Genomic DNA, 25,619 nt, shown 5'->3' on the forward strand with positions numbered 1-25,619 from the left:
ACAAGGATAAAAGGTCACAGGAGAGTGGGGAAAAGGCTCCTTCCACCCTGGCCATTCCTTATGCATGTGGGCAGGGCTAGGTAAAGTCCAAACTTCTGTATGTAGTTTGAACAGCCAAGACAGTTTGTGAAGTACTTTGGGATGTATCCGTATAAAGGGACTGTAAAAATAAAAAATGATTATTGTCTTAATTTCTATTATAGGGCCAGTTTTTTTCAGCTAGTAAGTTGGCAGTAAGCTGATCAGTAATTCAGCACAGTTTCATTGAAGTCAATAGAGCTACACCACTGTACTTGAGTGTGATCTCCTCCTCCTTGGTGATACTATTCATCACCAACATCCAGTAGAATGTCCAGAATGCTAAACACTGATCAAATTGATTCAGGATAACTTTTACTTATGAAGTAAGTCATTGATCAAAATTTTATTTCTTATTCCCTTATTTAACTTTAAATCAGAGTTCAACTGATTACAAAAAGTAGTGAGTTGATTGCAATACTTAATGCTTTTAGCATTGAAGTTGTGAAACTATTAGAGATCTAGGGTGAAATCCTTGCCCCATTAAAATCAAAGGAAGCTTTGCTATTGACTTTATTGGTACCAGGATTTCACCTTGGTCATGATCTGACTTGAAGCTAAAGGAAAGAATAAGGAATATATTGTAATTCTCTTGGGTCTTTCATTAAATATGAATTTTAAATAATATATCACAAAGAATTTACAACATAGAATGTATTGGATCCTGTAGTAGCATTACCCGCATCCTCCATTTTGAATCTTTTTGGGTATGCTGAATGCTGTTAATTTACCAGGAAGATATTGACCTAGATCTTATTTGTGCTTGGAAACTCCAAAACATACATTTTCAATTTTCTACATACTTTGAGGGATTGCAGCACAAGTCACTATAGCATGAATGTCACAGGGTTAATTACAGTTTGTGAAATAGTAAGAAATGCATATATGTTGAGTTAGATTTAGCAGACTAAAGTAATTTCAACAAGTGTGTGAGCCCATTCTTAGCCCATTGTTGAAAATTTAGACCATTTTTCAATTCTTGTGTCCTAGTTTGTCATCTCACACTTACTTTGGATTTTTTGTTCTTATTAATATAGCACCCAGTTTACTCTGGCATAGGTGGGTACAGAAGGTCTTTGCAGCAATTTCCTAAAGAGGGTAGAGTAGGAGTACACTGTGTCATTTTTTCTACAAAGTTTAGTATGGAAAGTGATGGGGATGCACTGGACCAATGCAGGAGAGGGGCTGCTGAAACTGGAATTACACAAATCCAGTGGCTTCAAAACACTATTCAAGTGGTGTGAGGAGATTAACATAATTACACTTGCTTCTAGGCTATTTCCCCATTTGAGAGCATGACCTGTCATGATGCATTCAGAGTTTATGACAGAATGTTACATTAAATCCATATCAAACAAGATTAAAGACCAAAATACACCAGTACTCTAGTTTATTAGTGATACAAGCAGAGCTTGTTCAACATGTTTTGGAAAACTTGTGTATTTTAAAACCTTCTGCCCCATCCATCTACTACGTATTATCCCTATAAATATGACCTGTTTCTAGCAGTCTCCATAGCGACCTGTTTGTGTCCAGTTTTCTGTGATTTAAACATGTATTTTTTCTCCTTTCTTTTCATTTTTGGAATTTACTGAATGTATCTGAAAAATTCCTGGGGTTTGAAAAACTCGAAGTTTGGGGTTTACTGATTTTTTTTTTAATATGAATTTTGCAAGTGCCGGAGCTCCCCATACCTGATTGTCCCTTGCAGAGTACCTGCCAGATGGCACATTGCACCTGTCTAGAGGAGGGTAACTGTGAGTTGGTAGCTGCTGCAGCTATACAGTGGGGAAAAAGAGATGGGTGCTATCACCTGGATCTCTGCCCATCTGCTTCTTCTGATGGATAGACCTCATTTTGCCTCCAGCCCTTCAGCATATCCCATCCACTTCCTTAGCATAGTAAAGTTTTTAATGAACAAAGCTAAAAGTAAAATATTAACCTCAGTGTTAAACTGCGTTTATTTTCAATACCTTTATTCTCCATCTTTGTTGGATTTTTTTCCTGCCCCAAAGCTGTGTTGTTAATTTTCTCCATTGATTTTTACCCATTTTTATTTTTTTTGGTAATAAATACAGATAAATTCCCAGGAAATGTTAAACATAATAAAATCCCAAAATGGAGGTCCTTAGCTATTTGCTATCCTGGGGTGGATCACTTTCTGGTTTTGACCAGAAATTCCATACTGGACCACAGAAACCTTCCAGACAAAAGTTTCGTTGCAACTGATACATTTCTGCAAAAAGATTCAGTTTCAGCTAATTTGCTTTTTCTGATTTAAAAAACATTTAGTGGTGGTCTGCATTGCAGATGGTGGTCTGCATCTTGCAGGACTGTATAAAGAAAGTAAAATGAACAAGAGAGACAAGACAGACCCAAGGCCATGTCTACATCTAAAATTTTGCAGCGCTGGTTGTTACAGCTGTATTAGTACAGCTGTATAGGGCCAGCGCTGCAGAGTGGCCACACTTACGGCAACCAGCGCTGCAAGTGGTGTTAGATGTGGCCACACTGCAGCGCTGTTGGGCGGCTTCAAGGGGGGTTCGGGGAACGCGAGAGCAAACCGGGGAAGGAGACCAGCTTCCCCGCGGTTTGCTCTCGCGTTCCCCGAACCACCCTGCAAACCGCAGGGAAGGAGACCTGCTTGTTCGGGGAACGCGAGAGCAAACCGCGGCGAAGCTGGTCTCCTTTCCCGGTTTGCTCTCTCGTTCCCCGAACCCCCGAGCAAGCAGGTCTCCTTCCCTGCGGTTTGCTGGGTGGTTCCGGGAACGCGAGAGCAAACCGCGGCGAAGCTGGTCTCCTTTCCCGGTTTGCTCTCGCATTCCCCGAACCACCCTGCAAACCGCAGGGAAGGAGACCTGCTTGCTCGGGGGTTCGGGGAACGAGAGAGCAAACCGGGAAAGGAGACCAGCTTCGCCGCGGTTTGCTCTCGCGTTCCCCGAACCACCCTGCAAACCGTAGGGAAGGAGACCTGCTTGTTCGGGGAACGCGAGAGCAAACCGGGGAAGGAGACCAGCTTCGCCGCGGTTTGCTCTCGCGTTCCCGGAACCACCCAGCAAACCTCAGGGAAGGAGACCTGCTTGCTCGGGGTTCGGGGAACGCGAGAGCAAGCTGGGGAAGGAGACCAGTTTGATTACCAGAGGCTTCCTCAGGTATGCTGGGATACCTGCTTATTCCACGGAGGTCAAGAAAAGCGCTGGTAAGTGTCTATACTTGATTACCAGCGCTGGATCACCAGCGCTGGATCCTCTACACCCGAGACAAAACGGGAGTACGGCCAGCGCTGCAAACAGGGAGTTGCAGCGCTGGTGGTGCCCTGCAGATGTGTACACCTCCTAAGTTGCAGCGCTGTAGCTCCCTCACCAGCGCTGCAACTTTCTGATGTAGACAAGCCCTAAGAGTTGCATCTTGAAAGATGAGAAGGTGTTGCAGGGCGATGACTCCCAGGCACAGTACCTCCTGCTAGTCATCTACGGAATCAGCTCTTTCAGCACATAGCGCCTTCTGTAGGCTAGTGTCTCACCTGCCGCTGGCCCCGTGTACCTTCCAGATCCCAGTGCCCCTCTATGTCAGGGTTTTGCCCCCAGCAGTAACCCACAAGCTGGGTCTCCCCTCCCAGGGAAACCCCCAACCCCCTATCCCCACCTTGCCTCAGTGCCTGCTGCCAGTCATCTTCTAGCCCCCGCTCCCTGGGGCAGACTGCAGTCCATAAACCATTCATCATTGGCAAGGGGGATTGGACCAGCTGCCTCTGCCTATATCTGGGCTGCCCCTCTGCAGCCCCAGTACCTGTGTGGTCCCTTAACTCAGCATGCAGCCTGGGGCTTTGCTAGGCTGGAGCTCCCCAGCTCCCTCTGGCCTTCCCCAGCACTGCTCCACCTCAAGTACCCTGCTCCACTTCCAGGCAGCCAGGCCCTTCTCTCTCAAAAGCTAGAGAGAGTGTGTCTGAATCTCTGGCCCTCAGCCTTCTTACCAGGCCAACTGTGGCCTGATTAGGGCGTGGCCCCACCTGTGGCTGCTTCCTACAATCAGCTTAGCTTTTCCCCTGCTGCAGTCCTCTCCCAGGGTTGTTTTAAGCCCTTCAGGGCAGGAGTGGGGTGGTCACCCTGCTACAGAAGAGTTATACTTATTTTTTTTGTTTATTTTAATATAAACCATGGCAGTAGTTGAGAGAATACAGATTTAAATGATCATACTGCTTTTTAATTACAGGGGACAGTTGCCATTTAAACAATGCAAAACCCATGAATTTCTGAATCTTGACTTACTCTAAATCTATTGTATTGTCTTTTACATAGGCTTCAAAGATACCGACAGTAGCCTTCCTTATGTTGATTTATCTTTTTACATTACAATAACTGTGCTCTCATATCTTCATTAATCCATGCTCCTTGCTCACAGCTGCTGTACCTGGACAATGATGTGGAGGTCATTTATAGGGAAAGAACAGTTTAAAAAAATCATCAGTCTGATGTCTTGCTGTGATTTTTTTTTAGTCGCCAACTCCAGCTTTTGCCTTTTGTTTTCTATTATGAAAAATGGAAGTATGATTGCTGAAAAATCTGTTCTCAGTAGGACAACGTAAGGATGGAATGGACATTTGGTACTATTTAATTTCAGTGCTTTATATAAATCTGTGTCTTAAGCTTAAATTTTAACATATATTAAAATTGAAATTGCTACATTTTTTATTATTTAAAGGAAATCATTACAAAGATGAGAAAAGACAAAAACAAACAGGAAAAGAAAATATTTAAATTGCAAGGAATTTGAAACCTTGATAGGTCTATTAACATAATGAATCCAGAGATATTACAAACTCATAGTGAAAGGTTATTAAACAAGTTATCATATTACAAGTTCATTGAGATCGTAATGACTCCTTTTACAGATGCTATTATTGCATTTGAAGTGTGTGGCACCCTACGGGAATTGATATTTAATTTATTGGGTAAAACTGTAGCACTTTATCTTAGGCCATTGTTGATGTCATTCAGGGTATCATGTACTGGATTTCTGCAAACAGAAAGGTTTTCTATCCTGCTCTGGAGTAAGGGTAAGCACATATTAGTGTGACACAGAAAAAGAGACCCACAGTCCTGTGTATGGTCCTGGAATTTACCAGTCTTTTGGGGAATGAGAGATGTAATGTGATTTAACAGAGCAATGATCAACAAAAGTGGGTTTTGTGTGAGAAAGTGTGCTATGTACAGAGCGAGTCCTGAGAAAAAATGTTCAAGGTCTATGTAACCATTGTTGCCTGGAGAGGCCACACTGAGAGTGCTCAGTCAGGGAAAACTGCAAAGAATGGGGCAAACAATCCCTGAAATTGGTGGTTATTGTAATAATTAGATTCACCAAGCCAGCCACAAAACAGCTTCTTCAACACCTTACTGGTTACCCAGAAACCAAAACCACAGTTCCCTTAAAGCTCCAGCCTTGGGCTCCCACCCAGACAGCCAAGTCAAATATGATGATATCTGAAAATCTTGTTCATCATATATAAAGTTCATATATAAATCCAAAGAGATCGGACACATTACCCACCAGGACAATGAATATTTCAGATCATACTCAAATACACATTTACGGCCATTTCTTATTAACTAAACTAAGATTTATTTAAAAAGAAAAGAGAGAGAGTATTGTGGTTAAAAGATTGTTATACATATAGATACGAGTAATGTTATTAGGTCAGTTTCATAGTAGAGATGGTGAGCTGCTGAGTTGCAAAAAGTTCTTTCCACAATCAGTTCATCTACTTATAGTCCAAATAGGCAATCCATATACAGAGTTTGTTCAGATTCTTCCATGAGAAGTAGCAGGGTAATCCAGACTGGAGCTGGAGACTTCAGTCTTGTAACTCAGGCTTCCCCTGACAAAGCTCAAGCCCATCTCAGATAACAGGTTCAGGGTGCTAGAGTTCTTCTATAGATCTCTGGCAGGCTATCGATAGACACTTGACAGCAGGTATTCCTTGGGTGAAGAATAGTGGCTTTGAAATAAAACCACCTGTTTCCTATGTATACCAGGTAATTAGTTGCATTCATATCATAAGGTAATTCTCTATTAAGCAATTCACAGAGAGTTTACTACAACTTCAAAGAGAAATAAAGACAATGATTTTATTACACCCAAGTTCCAATCAATTCTTACTATTTCCTTTTGATCTCTGAATCAATAGAATATTGTAATAGACAGGAACTGTCCGGTTACATGGTTAACATCTAATAAAATATAAGTAAACAAATACAGTTAGTATTTACCTCTAATTCCCTAACAGTATAGGTTTGCATTTCAAAGCTCTAGTCTATCTAACATGGCTTTGTCAACTATTTATAAGGAACAGCCCTAATTACCATTGATATACTTCTCTAATATATCTTTAAAGGTAGAATTTGAGACATTTAGCCTACAAGTTCCTTAACCTTTTCTAGCTCAGTGTCAGACTCTAAAACAGATGCTTAAATAATCTCTAGATTGACTGTATTTATGACATTTAATACATGGCACTCATTACAGAGGAATTGTTTGTTGCTGCTTCCTTATGTCAGTGTGGGGATCCCTCTCATACCTGGTGAAGTACGTTGGCTGGAGAAATAAATGCAACACAATAAAGTATAGTTATTGTGTATGCAGAAAACATCACTTTCATCTCTTTAGGTCAGGGACTGTCTTTTTGTTCTGTATTTGGACGTGCCTAGGACCATGAGGTCCTGATCCATGACTGGAGCTCTTAGGCACTACTGCAGTACAAATAAATAATAATAACTACTATCCTATCTGACTGAATCAGAGGTCCAGAATCATTGTCCAGAATCAGATGCTTCAGAAAAAGCTAGAGGAGTGGTTAATAGGAAAAAGTAATATTACTTCTACATGCTGTTTATGGCAGCACAATTCAACTTATATTCTGTTCTTTTTAGTGTGGCTGGTTTTAATATACAGATCGGATTGTAAGCAGGGTGTCTGTATCAGGGCTTTTGTCAGGCATGATTAGTATTTACCTCATACCTGTGACACTATATGGATGGGTTCCTACATATAGTTTGTGATAAAATTCCTCAGTGGCACATATGTTTCAACGTTTGTCAACCATGTACTGGTTGTCAATTCCAAGACCATCTTTCTAAGCATATTGTTCTAGATTAGTAAGGGAAGTTAGCATCATGCGTGAAATAAACAATCTGGTTCAAACAATAGTCCAAACAGCATAGCTAACATAGGAAAGAACAGAAAATACTAGATGTATATAATAATTTACTTTCCTTAAGTCTTGTTGACTTCCGACCCTGAAATGTTTAACTTATCAGTATTATGACTATGACAAACATGTATTGCAGCCTGAATTTCCAAAAGTGAATGTTAATGTTGAGAACTTTTGAACCTAGATTATTTTCTGTGTCTAGCATTCAGTGTGACATAAGTCATCAGTTGTCAGGGAGTCAGATTAGTGTCCTTGATTCCAAAGACTAGCCCTTTTCCCCAACAGAATTTAAAGCATCTGGCAATTAGGAGTTAGAACTTAAACCAGTAAAGGATTGCCTTGAAAGACCAAAGCTCTGTCAAACCATCTTCCTTATCCAGACATGCCCCTACACTGAGATAAGAGGTCATAGGAACAGGGAGCCTAGAATTAGATAGCAGAGAGTTTCCTGCCAACAGTGAAGTTCTTTGCTAGCCATTTGCAGACAGATTCTGGCCTCATTCTACTGCCTGAATGGTGCAGAGGAGCCAAGAACTGATAAGAGAATCTGTTACTTTATGATTAATTTCCCCATTTTAAAAAGTCTGTTTGAGGATTGTCTCCTGAGGCTGTTTTGTACACTAACAGTCTTCTTCAATATTGGAGAGAGAAGGAGTGGTGGGAGAGACAGAGCAAGTGATATCAGGACAAAGTGCAGAAAGAGGGAGCCACAGAAGATCTAAGGCAGGAAGTGATGTGATTATGAAGGAAGGATGGTCCATTGATTGGGACACTAGTCTGGGACCGAGGAGGCCTGGGTTCAAGTCCCTCCCCTTTGGTAGACTTCCTGTGTGACCTTGGGCAAGTCATGTACCTTCTTGGTGCCTCAGTTTCCCATTTGTAAAATAGGGTAGTACCACTTCTTATCTCACAAGGGTGTTGTGAGGATAAATTGTTTAAAAATTGTCAGACACTCAGATACTATACTATGGGGGCTATCATAAACAGATAGTTAAGAGTTAATAGAACAGGAGTACTTCATGTCTCTTCTGATTATAAAGGGTTAACAAGTTCAGTGAGCCTGACTATCACCTGACCAGAGGACCAATCAGGGGACAGGATACTTTCAAATCTTGAGGGAGGGAAGTTTTTGTGTGTGCTGTTAGTGTTTAGTGGTGGTTCTCTCTGAGTTCTCAGAGGGACCAGACTTGCAACCAGGTTTCTCTCCAATCTCTCTGATACAGTCTCTTATATGTCTAGAATAGTAAGTACTAGGTAGATAAGGCGAGTTAGGCTTATGTTTGTTTTCTTTATTTGCAAATGTGTATTTGGCTGGAAGGAGTTCAAATTTGTTTTTTTCTGAAAGGATTTTAATTTGTACTTGTATACTTAGGCTGGGAGGGTATTCCCAGTGTCTATAGCTGAAAGACCCTGTAACATATTCCATCTTAAATTTACAAAGATATTTTTTACTGTTTTTCTTTCTTTAATTAAAAGCTTTTCTTGTTTAAGAACCTGATTGTTTTTTTTTTTATTCTGGTTACACCCCAGGGGACTGGGTCTGGATCCACCAGGGAATTGGTGGGGAGAAAGGAGGGAGGGGGGAGAGAGAGGTTAATTTTCTCTCTGTGTTAGGATTACTTTCTCTCATAGGGAGAGTCTGGGAGGGGGGAAGGTGAATTTTCCTCTCTGTTTTAAGATTCAAGGAGTTTGAATCACAGTGATCTTCCAGGGTAACCCAGGGAGGGGAAGCCTGGGAGAGGCAACAGTGGGGAAAGGGTTTACTTTCCTTTTGTTAAGATCCAGAGGGTCTGGGTCTTGGGGGTCCCCAGGCAAGGTTTTGGGGGGACCAGAGTGTACCAGGCACTGTAATTCCTGGTTGGTGGCAGTGCTACAGGTTCTAAGCTGGTAATTAAGCTTAGAGAAATTCATGCTGGTACCCCATCTTTTGGACGCTAAGGTTCAGAGTGGGGATTATACCATGACAGGGGCATATAAGTACCTTAGCTAGGTAGAATTTTAGAGGAAGAAAACAGAAGAGACTCCTCAAGGAGCGGAAAGGGAAGATGAGATGATTTGAGCACTAATGCTCAATTTTATATAGCTAATATTAGGCCCTGAACAGAGCACATAATTAACCCATAAAAATAAACAAAAAACTCTCAATGGATATTACATAGTAGTAGTAATAATTGTAGTACTAATAACAGTAACATTGTAGGAGACTCTGGAAGTCCTAATCAAGACTGTGAGTCCATTTCGCTAGGTGCTGTAGAAAAAGCACAGTAATAGCGTCCCTGTTCTAGCAAGCTCACAATGCAAATGCATAAATACAACTTTAAGCACTATTTAATATAAATTTTGTATGTGTCCCTGCCCGCTGGTATATGGGATCTTGGGGAGCAATTACCACACAGGTGGGGTGCCAATTAATTTCTTTATTAAAGGAAAAAGGAAGTGGTGGGAATTTAACAATGAAATACGAGGGGATGGGGTGTATAGTGTGTTTACAAAAGACGATGGGGAGGTTCTTATTGAACAGTGTAGGGAGTTCTAACAGTGGGGTGCAGTAAGTGGGGTTCAGCACAATGGGATACAGTACAGTCAATAAGCAATTCAACTTTATATAGGAACAACTCTAGATACAGTGTGGAATGCAAAATGTACCAAAAATAAATGCAAAGTAAAATGGTAGCTTCTGTATGAAATGGTCAACAATCTCAGATAGAATGTATTAAGTGGTTAATAGCTATATATATACAATGTAACACAGTGGCATCAATGCAAATACAAAGTATATCAGAAAAGTGGAGGCGACCAATGGGGTGTTATAACCACAAGTAAAATGTGAATCACAGTGCAATGATACAATATGGGTGATAAGTGAAATTATGCAATGTAACAGCATAGAAGAAAATTAATGACTTAATTTGTGAGGTTGTAATAGCAGATAATCTGCAAGAGTGTACCTAAAGGCTGAGTCAAGAAACAGGAGTGGGGAGGGGAGTGAATGATCAGTGGCAACTGATAAGAGGAGAGTGTAGCTGCAGGCAGCGAGAGACTCTGAAGCCCTGCGGGGTGAATCCCAGAGCAGTCTTCAGTAACCTGCGGGCTGGATGTACGGGAGACAAGAGCAGCTGGAGCGCACTTAAGGGGAGTCTGGGAGCAGCAAGGGGGAGGGCGCTGAGCGTGCAAGCGATGGGAAGGCACATGGAGAATGGGGGAGACGGCTGAGGGAAGAAACAGGTTGCAGCAGCGGAGAGCACTTCAGGGAAGTTGCGGAGCAGCGGGGTGAAGACAAACGGAGCAGTGTGATGGCGATCTTCGGTAGGGGAGGGGCAGCGGAGAAGCAGGAGCACGAACACAGGGGATACAGGGAGAGGCAGCAGAGAGGTGTAAGGAAGGGCTGGAGGGACACCCAAAAAAAAAAAAAGGAGAGAAGCGGCAAAGGGTTTGGGAAGTTACACAAGGGGAGAAGCAGCAAGGGGTTACAACAGGGAGACACGGGGAAGTGCACAGAGGGGGAGATTTGGAGCGGGGGAAAAACAGACACGGGAAAGTTCAGGGAGAGATAGGGACAGCGGGAAGACGAATTCAAACAGCAAAAACCTTATCTATCATCTAACTTAATCAAATTTATATAAAATGACGAGCAGTTTATACAAAGTAACAAAACAGGTACAGAATACGACCAGGCAATGGCTTTTCTTAAATCTGTCTTAACCAACGACTAGGCAAAACAACAAGTATCACAATTCTAAGCAAACTATAACAAGCAACTATACGGAGAAACAAAACAGCAACTATAGCAAGGCAGGTGAAACTTACAAGCGCTACAATCTTAGCAAACTATGACTTATTAAACCAAAAAGCAAAACCTATGGTGCACCTTATGCTATAGGGAAGTCATAGAGGGCAGAGTAGTATGTGCCCAGGATACAGCTCCCAAGGAAGCCAAGAGATGGTGGCTGCAGCAGTGGATATGGCTGGAAGCAAAGCCCACAGGAGCAGAGCTTAGCGGCGGCACAAACTTATTTTTAGCGGCAAAGCGCCATGGAGTTTGAGAGGTTTTAAGACACAGACTAAGGTTTAGCTTGAGTCTGTGTGCTGGGGAAACAGAGCCAGTAGCTAAAGTAATAAAATAGAAGTATGGAAAGTTTTACAGAGGGATTCTTACCAGTCCCCAAGGTAGCAGCAAAGGCAGAAGCAGCAACAACATCAGAAGAAGCAAGGAGGGCTCAGTACGGTCTTGATAATCAGGAGATCTCTCAGGCAGCAATTTGTTCTTCGTGGGGGGAGGTTTAAAAAATGGGGGTATGCTCAAAAATAAAACGAGAGCGGAGAAAGGACCCCCAGAACCCCTGGCTGATCAGACCAGGCAGCAATGCAGGAACCTTTCCCATGTTTGTTTTAAAAATGCCTGTTTTTAAAGGCAGACTCAGACAGTTTCCTGCCAATAATCCTGATAGGCTCCCTCTGTCACAGGGGAGGAGACAAAGGGAAAAACTGCAGGTGAGCACAGAGACGTGCCTGGGCAGAGTCCTGAACAATAGGTGTGAGTTCATACCTCAGGACTCAAAAGCACATGAGGCCTATGACTCATGCCCAGGGTCTTAAAAACACATTAGGTCTTGCAGTTCTGGACATTGCCTACCCTACACAAAGCCCAGGTTTAACAAGGTGATAACAGGACCAACCCTTTGAACAGGGCAGTGGTCCCACTTAGCACACAGCACAAGTGGCCATCCCTTTGAGAAGGGCAATGGCTCTTGGTAAACAACTTAACAGCCAGGGAGGGGCGACCATAGGAGGAGAACAAAAACAAAATGGAGTATGGGGACAGCTGTAAGAAACAAAATGGAGTAGGGGGATAGCTGTAACGGACAGTATGCAAGGTGGTGAACCAGACAAAAATAATAGTCATTTTAAGCTTGGGCAATTGAATGGCTGGTGAAATTTGCATTTTTGAAACCCTCAGTTACATCGTTTGATCAATTAATTCAAAACTTGATGAACCACGCAAATTATATCTATGCAGTGTTAGAAGTTGGTTTAGCTTTTTAATATATTTAGTGCTGTAGTACTAGATTTAATTATTTTTTTTAAATGTTAAGCCTGGTATTGTTCATGAGAAGTATTGGAAATGACATAATGGAAGAACAAGAAAAGTGGAATCAAAAATGCAGTATTTGCTTTTAAAGTTCTTGGTTTATTTTAGGAGATTAAAACAGCTTTTGTTCTAAAGATCTAAAAGGCTTAATCCTCTTCGAGTCTCTATGTATTTTAAATCCTTCAATATTTATTTTTAGCTATGCTTATATTTTCCCCAGCAACAGATGAAACCCGTGTAGTTGAGTTTATTTGAGCTGCCACAGCATTGTCTAACTGGATTTTCTCAGTTGAGGAGCTTTTTCCATCTTTTACCATTTTATGTGCATATGTACACACACACACACACACACACACACACACACACACACACACACACACACACACACAGAGGTATAATTGATATAGTGCTCATTAAAATTCTTTTTGCTTCTTATATAATCAACTTGGTTTCTTAAGAAAAAAATATCAGTAATAGCTAATTATTAATTCTTCATGGCTTTTACAAACAATTATTTAGGTGAACCACTATTAACTTTCTTTTACTTGTCCCTTGATGAGATATTCTCTTTGGTACTTGAATTAGTTTAATATAAAACTGTAACATTGGAAAAACATTTAAAGCTGGGGGATTCCTTTCTTTTTAAAGATAAGAGTTTCTTACCTTTGTATATTGATTGAGCTTAGGTATGAATACTGATCTGTGAAGCTGTGTGGGGGTTAACAATACACATTTATATGCATATTAAATCAACATCAGCATGTGTATATAATATAAAGCCCCACATGGTTTGGCCCCACATGTGTCAGGCCGATAAGGAAATTATCTAGAGTGCTTTGTTTATAGTTATCTGGGAGCCGAAGGATGAATATTCTCAGTGGAGGATCTTGAACTGTGGAACTTGCTACTCTTTCAGTCTAACAGTATTGTAAAGCCCTAGTGTCCATCTGTCCATTTCAGGGTTTGCCACAATGAAGCGACTGTGGAGATATGAACAGAATGTTATTCTGGGATGATTCCATCTGTGTTGTGTTGTAGGGTCACCGCACCCTGGATATCTCTTCGTGATGGAGCATGGGGCTGTAGTCTCACTGCCTTAGTTTCCCCAACAGGTTTTCCAGCCCACTCTGGAGACATATGGCTCAGCCCTTTGGCCAGGTCACCATGAAAGCTCAATCCCCCACTTTTGGGTAGCAGACTTGAAAGTCCCAAAACAAACACATAATAAGAGTCTTTATCCCAGCTGAGCGTAGTTCTCAGCCCCTCCAAGATTATTTCTCTGCCTGCTCTCTGCACTCAGCTCTCAGACCCCACCATTTTTCTCATAGTGGGGCATCTCTTGCTGTGGCCTAGGTTAACACCATTCGCAGGTTCCTGATAAACTCAGATAGCTTGATGTCAGGCCTGCCTTCCCTTCTGGGTGGCTCTGACCAGCCACAGTCCTACTCCATTCCTGACTCCAGATGGGTGAAAACAGTTGGTACACTCTCCTTCCTAGCTAGCTACAACTGAGTGAGCTCTTCCCTTTTTCAGCCCCTTCCTACAGGTCTGGTGCTCACTAACAGTGTTAGGGCAGGCTGGTTATGTGTGCTGCACTTTAACTCTTTCCAGTCCATGTGGGATTTGTGTACCCTATGACTCTTGATATTTGTCAACGCATTAAATATATTCAATGTTTATTTACCTTCCTTTATTAAATTTGCAGAGATTCTGTGAAGAGCTCATTTTATAAACCTGAAAATAAAAATATTACACTGTAGTAGATACCAGAATTACATTTTTATCACAGCGTACAGTGAAAAATGATAATGGTACTATAGATACAGCCATAATGCATCAGAATTCATGTCTGTTTACATGAATTGAAGTAAAAGGCCCATCTTTTCCATTATAAAAAAGTTGTTAAAGAAAACTGAATAAATAAAGAAATTGGCCTGTTAGGGCCTTCTCCTGCATTTCTCTTGCATCCAAAATCTGTACTGAAACAATATTTAGGACTGTTGATGTACTTGGCATCAGAGGTGGAAGTGAGAGGCAAAAGTGGCTTTAAACCATCTTTACATTCTCTGGACCTTGGGGCCCTCTGACTGCTGAGTGGTCCATGATATACATTAGAGCAGCATCAAGACTGCTCTAATTTAAATTATGAATGCCCCAACCATATCCCTTAACCAGGAGCCAGGAGAGGATGGCATAGGAGCTGCTATGGATTGATGCTGATCTACATAGGAAGAATCTTCAGTTAGTTGTGCCATATTACAGCTGTTCTGCACCAGTGGAATAGTGCAAAACAAATGAAACAAGGTCAAGGATCTGGTCTTTACTCTTTCTGGAAGAACAGCTTCAAACATGATCAAAATTTTCATAGCTTTTTATATTCAAGGTAGATAAATTGAAACTCCAGCAGTTTAGTATGTGGATTTTCCAAGCAAAATTTAAAAAAAAACTGAAGCTTTGTGTGGATCTTTATGCAGAGGCAAGCCTCCCTGCCTAGTAGTTATAGGTTGTGATGATAGCACTGCCTGGCAGTTACAGTGTGTGGCAACAGCACCTCCTGGTGATTGTAGTCTGTGGCAGCAGACCTACCTAGCAGTTATGAAGTAGGGAAATCCTGGGCCCTCCAACTCCACCATGTTACAACCCAAGGGGCCCTCTTGAGCGCTTTAATGCAGGAGTTATGTGTGGTCTGGCTAATGCTTCCAAGGGCCTCTTCCTACTGCTTTTCCCCTCCCATGTCGTGGCTGGCAATTGTCCCTGGCAGCCTGGTTCATGGGGCTCAGCAGCTTAGGGTGTCTCGACTCTGCAGCAGATCTGCTCCTGGGAATGCCTTCCTGGCATAATACCTCTGCAGCAGTGAATGCAGGTCTGCCTCTTGCCACCTGCCCTGCTGCTGTGCTGAAGGGACTCCCTTTTAAGTCCCTCCTCCAACTGAAGCATGCCCAGGCCTGTCAGGGCTTCCTGATCCCAGAGTTTTCTCACACTCTTAACTCTCCAGTGTGGGTTTATTCATGCCTTCATAGTATCTTAAAAACATATGATATATTTTGCAGAAATATGTTGCTGTACCAAATTTCTCATGCCACACTGTTGTACAACATTCTGTATGCCTACTGGCTGCTATCCTCAATACTTCTCTTCCCACAGAGAGGCTGCTGAAATTCAGTGGTATTCGCAGTATGTAATTTGTGAATTGTTTTGGGAAGTTATGTTGTTATGTTTGGGAAGTTATGGTATGCTGCAGCCTGGCAGAATTGTCACAGAAATGGGCACTGAACTACTTAGTGTCTCTTCACAAAAACTGGATATCATAATGGAAAATAAAAGGATGATATGTTTCTCTCAGGATGATTGATAAGTAAGATTTTTATAACTGGATCTTGCTAAATTAGAACAAGTGTTTTACTAGAATATCTGTTAAGATATGATTTATACAATTGGCAATTGAAAGTAATGAATTATACTTTACTGGAGTAATATTAACACAATATCATTCAGTGACGAATTTAGTTAAATACATGTAGTTAAATGGTAAAAAATGAAGATGTGCAGTTCTTAGACTACAGGGTCCTTTGTTATTTGGATGTTGTGATTTCAGAAGCTTCATGTGAAGAGGCCACAAGAGGAAGTGACAGTCCAGATAGTTTCTGATTGAACCTATAAATTGCATTGAAAGCCAGTAGAAGCTGAAATTCTTGGACATTGTACATAATGCACTCTTAGGGACAATTCTTTTCAACAGTCAGAGGAGACATACTAGTGCACTGATACTCAGATCTCAGTGGTTCAGGAGCCAAATTAGTGATCAGTATTACCCCAAAGAACCACAGTAATGTGAATTCATAATTTCATTTACTATTTATATGTATTATTCTTAAAGCAAAATGACTGAACAACTATTCTACAATTGGCTAATAACATAGAACAAGCATCCTGTTTGTTTAATTGGTTAGTAATTCAATCACACAGTGTTTTAATACCATGTGCTGCAAAGAGACACAGGAAACACATTAAAGAAGCACTTCCATCTCCCTGGCTTCAGGCTCAGTATCACTGTTCTAGTTCATTTTCCAAGACACACATGCAAGGCCAGCTCCAGGGTTTTTGCTGCTCCAAGCAGCAAAAAAAAAAAAAAAGCCACGATCGTGATCAGCTCTATCGCCATTGCTTCAGTCTTCGGCAGCAATTTGCATCTAGTCCTTCTCTCCGAGAGGGAGTAAGGGACCCATCACCAAATTGCTGCCAAAGAGCCAGACGTGCCACCCCTCTCCGTTGGCTGCCCCAAGCACCTGCTTGCTGGGCTCGTGCCTGGAGCTGGCCCTGCATATATTGGTCACGTGTCCTCTTTGCTCCTTACTGAGGGTTTGGAGCAAAGACTTAATCTAGCCCCAAAATGAGCAAAATAATTTCAGACTTTATTTATGCTGTATTTTATCCATCGATGATTAGCTGAAAAGAAACATCAGAAAACAGAACACTAACACTTAATAGTATTTCAAACTTCTTTTTTTTTAAACAGATCTTGATAATGTTGAAGGTATAGCCGTGGACTGGATTGGAAATAATTTGTACTGGACAAATGATGGCCACAGGAAAACAATTACTGTAGCCAGATTGGAGAAAGCCTCTCAAAGTCGAAAAATTTTGTTAGAAGGAGATATGTCTCATCCGAGAGGAATTGTCGTTGATCCTGTCAATGGGTATGAAGATGTTTAATTTATTTTACTAGTTTTATTTTATTAAATTTGTGTCCACTATGAATGCATTTAAGGTCCAATTCTCCTGTCTGAACAACACAGCTGCTCTTTGAAATTTGGGCTAAATTATGTATATTAAAGAAGCTAGCAGATCTATGCATTAAGCATTTGATTCCCTGGTATTCTGCTGTTTTCCAAAAAGCACAGGGGCCGTATCATGCTCTCAATCTGACAGGTACAAATCCCATTGCTGTCTGTGGGAATTGTACACATGAATCAAGAACAAAATACAGTCTTAAATATTTTAATCCACACTTGTTTCTAAAACTTAGCATGGATTGGGTAAAAACAAACACTTTTCACAAAGCCTTACGTTATTCATATTCCGCTATCTGAAAAGGACAGATCTAGAGCCAATTCAGCGAGCTTAACAATTGACTTTGAAAGGAATGACATGCTCTTAAGTCTTCTCAGACATGCAACTAGTAGGGCATTACCTAGTTACATGTTTGCACATTTTCCAGCTAACCCTTTATCCAAATGGAACACACATATCGTGTGTTTGTAATAGTTTTATGTAGGACCTTTGGCTCTGAATTTGATGAAGGGGTTACAAAAGACAGTTTTTTTTCAAGTTTTCTTCAAGATACAACATTTGGTAACAGTCTTCATAATACAGTACTTAACTGTCATAGAATGCCCACAGTGAAAGAACAAAACAGGGAAAATTGACATTTAACATAATTTCCCCTTTACGGAAAGGCATGCCACTTACCCTAATATGTATTGCACCATTTCATGGGATGTTTACACTACGGGTCACTCTGGATTACTCCGAATTTACAAATTTTGATTTTTGGCAACTGATTGTATAAAGTCGAGTGCATGCAGCCACACTAAGCACATTAATTCAGCGGTATCCGTCCATGTACCAAGGCTAGCGTCGACTTCCGGAGTGTTACACTGTGGGTAGCTATCCCAGAGCTATCCCATAGTTCCTGCAGTCTCCCCCGCCCATTGGAATTCTGGGTTGAGATCCCAATGCCTAATGAGGCCAAAAATTTGTCGCGGGTGGTTATGGGTAAATGTCGTCAGGCAATCCTCCCTCTGTGAGAGCAAGGGCAGACAATCATTTCACTCCCTTTTCCCTGGATTGCCCAGGCAGATGCCATAGCACAGCATCCATGTTGCCTATTCACCCTTTTTTCACTGTCACTGTATGTCTACTGGATGCTGTTGACAGATGCGGTACTGCAGCACTACACAGCAGCATCCCCTTCCCTTTGCAAATTAGCAAAGACAGTTACCCGCCGTACTGTACCGTCTGCTGCTGTCATGGGTACTCATAGACTCATAGACTCATAGGTCAGAAGGGACCAATCTGATCATCTAGTCTGACCTCCTGCACAAGGCAGGCCACAGAACCCCACCCATCCAATTTTATAACAACCCCTATCCCAGGACCGAGTTATTGAAATCCTCAAAATTGGTTTGAAGACCTCAAGCTGCAGAGAAACCACCAGCAAGCGACCCATGCCCCACGCTGCAGGGGAAGGCGAAAAACCTCCAGGGCCCCTGCCAATCCGCCCTGGAGGAAAATTCCTTCCCGACCCCAAATATGGCGATCAGCTAAACCCTGAGCATGTGGGCAAGACTCACCAGCCAACACCCAAGAAGGAATTCTCTGCAGTACTCCTGGCTGGTCTCGGTAAGGTCAGTCGGGGGCGCCTGGACAAAAATGGGAATGACTCTCCAGGTCATTCTCTTCTTTAAGTTTTGTCTAATGGAGAGTCAGTCCTGCCTAGAATATCAGGCAAGCCTACTAAAGAACCAGAGAGGCAAATGGCCTCTCTGGGTCAGAGCCCCAGACATCCCGCAGAAATGATGAGCTGCATGCCATTCTAGGAGGTGCCCCTACAACAACCTCACGCATTGCTTCCCTCCTCCCGCACCCCTCCCAGGATACCATGGCAGTTATCCCCCCATTTGTGTGATGAAGTAATAAAGAATGCATGAATTTGTAACAACACTGACTTTATTGCAAGCAGAGATCAAAGGAGGGAGGGGAGGGAGTTGGCTTACAGCGAAGTAGAGTGAACCACCATTCTGCACTTGCTCAGCCTATAGCTGAAAATGAGAATCTGTGATAAGCACTAGGATAGAAGCACAGGCAGGACTGAATCTCCATTTGTGTGTGGGCCTTTGGTTGACACTGGTAAAGTACAAAATGTCCCAGGATATGTGTGTTGGGGGACATTTCTAAACAGGAGCTTAATTTTTTTATTTTCAGTAAAAAGTTGACATCTAAGTATCTGAGTGTGAGCCATTGGAGCAAGGGGTAGGCTGGAGTAGGTGCGACTATACGGTGCTGCCAACTCCAGCTGGCATGATATTCCAGGCAGGACTGAATCTCCATTACACAACACTTAAAGAAGAGAATTACCTGGAGTCATTCCAATTTTTGTCCAGGCACCCCTGACCGACCTCACCAAGGCTGGCCTGGAGCACCCATGTCTGCGCAGGCGCCCCAGACTGACCTCACTGAGGCCAGTCAGGAACACCCACGGGATGACGATGATGCGTGCCAGTCATACTGCACCATCCGCAAGGCAAGGCAAGGGGATGCTGCTGTGTAGTGATGCAGCACCATGTCTGCCAGCAGCATCCAGTAGACATATGCTAACAGTGAAAAAAGGCGAGAAAAATTTTTTCCCTTTGCTTTCACGAAGGGGAGGCTGACGACATATATTCTGAACCACCCGCAACAATGTTTTTGACCTTTCAGGCATTGGGAGCTCAACCCAGAATTCAAATGGTTTTCAGAGAGTTCGGGAACTGTGGGATATCTACAGTTGTCAGTCGTCCCTCCCTCTGTGAGCGTCCATTTGATTCTTTGGCTTTCTGGTACGCTTGTCTCAGCTCCGTAAGTTTCATGCAGCACTGTGTTGAGTCCCTGTTGTGGCCTCTGTCCATTATGGTCTTGGAGATTTTTTTTTCAAATGTTTTTGCATTTCGTCTTTTGGAACGGAGTTCTGATAGAACAGATTCATCTCCCCATACAGAGATCAGATTCAGTATCTCTCGTGCGGTCCATGCTGAAGCTCTTTTTTGATTCTGGGACTGCATGGTCACCTGTGCTGATCAGCTCTCCATGCTGGGCAAACAGGAATAAAATTCAAAAGTTTGTAGGGCTTTTCCTGTCTACCTGGCCAGTGCATCCAAGTTCAGATTGCTGTCCAGAGCTGTCACACTGGTGCACTGTGGGATAGCTCCCGGAGGCCAATAGCGTCGAATTGCAGCCACACAAACCCTAATTCAAAATGGCAATGTTCATTTCAGCGCTACTCCCCTTGTCAGGGAGGAGTACAGAAATGGATTTTAAGAGCCCTTTATGTCAACAAAAATGGTTTTGTTGTGTGGACGGGTGCAGGGTTAATTCGATTTAACACTGCTAAATTCAACATAAACTCCTAGTGTAGACCAGACCTTAATCACGTGTTTTTGTACTGTATATTATATATTTACTGCTCTATATGGGGACATAGGAACATACTGGATCAGATCCATGGTCCATCTAGTCTAGTATCGTGTCTCCAACAATGGCTGGCACCAGATGCCTCAAAGGAAGTTGCAAGAATACAACAATGAGCAGATGTGGGATAATTCCTATTAGAGATTGGCTTAATCTCTGAAGCATGAGGTTGTCCTTCTAAAACTCTCTGTATGCAGGAACTGTTATAATGTTATATATTCTTTTTATTTGTATAAATGTACCATCCCTCTTTGAATCTTATTAATTCGTGGCCTTAGCAGCATCATATGTGGAACATGATTGTAACAGTTAAAACTGATATAAATTGGGCAAGTATATCACTATTCTGATGTTCATAGAATACCAGGGTTGGAAGGAACCTCAGGAGATCATCTAGTCCAACCCCCTGCTCAAAGTAGGACTAATCTTCTGACAGATTTTTGTCCCAGATCCCTAAATGGGCCCCTCAAGGATTGAACTCACAACCCTGGGTTTAGCACACCAATGCTCAAACCACTGAGCTATCCCTCCCCCTTTCTAGTCCCCTACTTTCACTAGCAGGGCCAGGCAGAGATCCTTTTAAATTTACTCAAGAAGATAATTTGCCCCTTCAGTATTACTTAAATCTAACAATGAGGGAGACCATATAATGTTTTTATAATGCATTTTAAAGCTTTTTTTTTTTTTTTAAAGAATGGAGCAATCCTATTCAACTTCAGATTTTTTACCAAAGAAATAGAGATAATACTTGCAATAAATGTCATCTTAGTACTACCCTATATTCTAGGGGACATATCGGTTACTAGGAATAAACAACAATGACAAAAACAAACAAGTACTGTTATAATGGCTTCAATAAAAACCATCTGTAGATACTTGGATGTCATATGGATGCAGTACATTTGAAAAAGAAATTGCCATATATCAGCCAAATTCGTATTTTAACACAACCTTTCCTCTCCCCTCCCACAAATCTCAAGTTTGTTATCTTATTGTACATCATAAAAGTGTACTTGGATACACTGTCTTAATACATCCACAAAAGACAGATAATTTTCATTGCTGGCAAAATTATACAAAGTGGGCAAAATGACAAAAATGACCTTATGTTGATATAATACAAATTCAGTGTATCCATGACCCAGTTGGCAAGACTGTTCTATAAAGTAACATTGTGGAGTGAGTCATGTAGATAATTCTAGTTTGGCTGGGCTGATTGCTATATTCCTAACACTTGGATTTATTTACATTATCAGTTTTTCATTTCCAAGTTTGTCTTTTGAAGAAGGCAAACTATTATAGGAAGACTATAATTAGTTTAAGTCATATAGTGGTGATGCAAATTAGACCCCAAATCATCCCAATACCTGAAATTTTGTCAAATTTTCCAGCTCACTGATTTCTATCAGTTAAGTATGCAGCACAGGAAGGTATTGCATGAAGATGCATAGTCTGAGAAGGGATATCGTAGAGTGCTCTTTTCTAATAAAATAACACACACTTCCATAGTTATACTCCTTTATAAAAGTTTTCCTGAGGGACGAGGTTTATTATGGCATTTTAATTATCTTCAGACTATTAGACTAGAAGATAAGCATTGCAAAAGCATTGCAAAGCAATAACTATATTTTGATGTTCAATTAAAATACAAATGTCATACACTTTGGGCATGTTTTGGTCTGATGGGAGATAGCTACATAAAGCCGCAGCATAAAGTTAAAAGAAAAAAAGTTATTGCCTTTTAATAAGTCATATAAATGTTTGCAAACTATATTGATTTATTGGGCCTTTCAGTACAGTAAGTAGTATATTGACCTAGTTGTTTGCTTCACTCCTAGAGAGCTGGTGCTCAGGTTTCACTGATCCTATAGTGAAACTGAATGTGGTTCCAGTCAGATTTATAATGTGGTGTATAAGCCCAGGGCATTGAATTTGGTTCTGTTCTTAGTATTAAATTAAAGCAATAAAAACCTTCCATTTGTATTGTGAGCTGGAAGAGATATAGAAAAGATGCAAGAAAACAGATGTTTACTTCTGTCATTTTTCAAAGCGATTAAAATTATCCTGTGTAAACCGTGGCACATTTTTAATTTCATTTCTTACCAATTTGTGATATAAAATAAAATAGATCAGTGATATTTATTCCATGTGACTGTTGAATAAAATGGTTGCACAGAAGACCAGAGCATCATTTAAAACAGTTGATGTAATCTAAGAAGATGCTAAATAGGTTTGATGATAAAAGTATTGTTAATGAAACATTTCATAACCCTGCTGGAAATGTAGTGATTTAAGAGCTAAAATTTTTGAACTTTACTCTTTAAAATACAGGTCAGAATTGTAGACTTGATTCTGATCTCCCAGCACTATAAATCAGAAGCAACTCCACTGTCGTTAGTGGAATTTCAATGACATAAAACTGCTTTGAGATCAGTATCAGCTGCACAAAGCCTAATAGAGCCTTGAAACAATTAGTATTCATAAACATGTATTTAAGATTCTTACTAATATAATCAGAATGGAATTCTGCTGATTTTAAGATCTAAATACCATGACCTAGTTCCTAGAATACCCCTATTTTTAAGATTCCCGTCTTAGTACTTCTGGTAGGTGCTTTGTGTAAATCTAAAGAAGCATGACCAGTATATTAATTCTCTTACTTATATTCAGTATTTCTTATTAAAAATACAGCAATACTGTAGATACCATAATTCTCCCTGTAATTATATACAAATAAAATTATGTTAATAGAACATTAAGGTTGCAGAGCCAAGCACTCAAAAGTTGGGAAATGCCAGAATTAAGGGTGCCTCTGCAACTCCCTTGTGCATATGCATTATGATACCGTCTTTAATTACATAATTATATACTATTTCTTCCACAGGACCCTATCTCATTCAGCAGACAATGCTCAGTTATTGAGCAGCAGTTTAATATTTTGTTTTATTCTCGTTGTTCATTGTGTGTCCCCATACCTTACTTCACATTATAGAAACCCTGCTATGAAAACAGATATATTAATTTCCTCATGGACTTTTGTGAGGCACTCATCAATATTGTATTTGAGTGCTTCACAAACATTAACTGATTTATTTTCACTATACACCTGTGCGAAAAGAAGATAGCATTATCCATTTTACAGATTGGAAACTGATGCACAGAGATTAAAGTCAAAAGCATCCACTAATTTTGAGTGCCCAATTTGAGACGCCTAGAACCTGATTTTTCAGAATACTTAGCATAATAAAACATTTTGTATGTTCAAGCACATTGGCTTTAGTTGCAGCTATGAGTGCTCAGTACATTTTTAAATAGGACCCCAGGGTCTCAAGTCAGGCACCCAGAAAATTAGGGACATACAAAAAAGTTTGCTTTAAGTGACTCTCCTAGCCTCACGTAGGAACTCTGTTACTGAGGGAGGAATAGAATCCAGTTCTTCTGGTCAGTATTCAACTGCTTAACCAAGAGATCATCCTTTCTCTTCCTCCAGTACCGTGCATCATTCACAGCACACCTTCCAACTTCTTCAGCAAATGAAGGAGTGCTCAACAACCTCCTTTGCTACTGAAATCTGAGTATAACCCCGGAGTAGGTCCATCCTGTGGACTGTAGTATTTGGTTATGTAATTAGACACTGCATATCATAATGCACAAGGTGACAATTAATGTTGGACAGGCAACCTTAACTCTGGCATTTCCTAACTTCGGTGCTTGACTTAATAATGTTAGTTTAACTTCTTTTCTTTCTTTTGTGAGTGTGTGTGTGCACGTGTGTGTAACATCCCAAGTGCTTAAAAAAGGCAAACTGAAAAATCAGAAATTCTATCACGTGGCATCTTTTTGCTACCTACATGTTTCAACAACAGGGTTGGACCTCTAGAGTCACCATTCAAACTTCTTCCACTTGAGCTAATGGAGTAATTGATAGCACTAGCAGGCTGTCATCCTCCTATGTAGACCAGGCAAGTATTATGGGATAAGTTGCCATTGGGTTTCACAGCAATTTGCTGACAGCAGAAGAATGTTGAGACTCAGGAATCTTGGGTTCCACTCCAGAAACTGGAGGATTGAGCACAGACACTTCTGCGTATTCTCTGCAAGTGTGATCCCCTTCCAGCTGGTCCCCTTCCCAGTCCTCTCTCTTCCACCTTCTGGTTCTTCATCTCAGTCCCATTATCTTCACCTAGCTAGTTCCACTGTCCACTTCTCAAACTTCTCATCCCAGTCCAAGTCTCTTTTCCCAGCAAGTTCTGGTCTCACCTCTCCAAAGAGAGTCTTCCTTTTCCAGTCCCAGTTGCCTGTCTTGCTCCCAGTTCATTTCCTTGCTCAGCCATTCCCAGTTCTGCCCCTCCTGACTTCTCATCCAATCTGTCTCCCCAACCCTGGCTTCCAGTCACTTTCATCGCTTCACCTGCATTCTTTATCCCCATAAACTCACACTCTGAAACTCTCTCCCTGGGCTCTTCATCCAGTCTCGGTGTGTCTCCTCCCAGCTCCTTGTCCCAATCTCTTTGCTCAGCCAATCTCAGTTCTCTCTCCTCAGCCCAGTTCCACATCAGATCTATCATCCATCTCCTTCAATTATTTTCCCTCACCCCAGTTGTTCTCAGTCTGAGTCTATCCTCTGACTCCTTATTTGATTTTAGCCTCCCTCTATCCCCTCTGCAGGTCCAGCTTTTGTCTCCTCTGCCTTCAGCTCAGGCAACCTCCTCCATCAGTCTGCTTGTGCCCAATTGTGGGTGAGTGGCATAGAGAGCATAGGAGAAACAGCCTCTATGCTCTCACTTTAGATGTACAGACTCTGCATGACCCACAGCAGCCAGAGCTGCAGTTTTAGGGAAAGTCTTGCTCAGCCCTGGGCTAGAGCATACTCAGCGCAGACAGAAATTTCAGGCAATTTAGCTGTTCTTTCCAGGACATGGGTGAGTTGCAATTTTTAAAGGCTTATAATTTGGTCAAATTTGGGTAAATTTTCACAGGGAGAACAAAAGGCACATTCCTGATACAGAGGCTACATTC

At 41.4% G+C, this 25,619-nt stretch overlaps 1 protein-coding gene across 1 annotated transcript in view; it reads left to right on the forward strand.

Annotated features, from left to right (window-relative positions):
* The window catches only part of LRP1B (LDL receptor related protein 1B), an 875,307-nt gene that overhangs the window by 310,350 nt on the left and 539,338 nt on the right, over positions 1-25,619 (forward strand). Inside the window, exon 10 of the mRNA XM_030580310.1 lies at positions 16,891-17,071. Coding sequence (XP_030436170.1) covers positions 16,891-17,071 — 181 coding nt within the window. The remainder of the gene's footprint in view (positions 1-16,890; positions 17,072-25,619) is intronic.

The sequence above is a fragment of the Gopherus evgoodei genome, chromosome 11 (assembly GCF_007399415.2).
Source record: "Gopherus evgoodei ecotype Sinaloan lineage chromosome 11, rGopEvg1_v1.p, whole genome shotgun sequence".
Classification (NCBI taxonomy): Eukaryota; Metazoa; Chordata; order Testudines; family Testudinidae; genus Gopherus; species Gopherus evgoodei.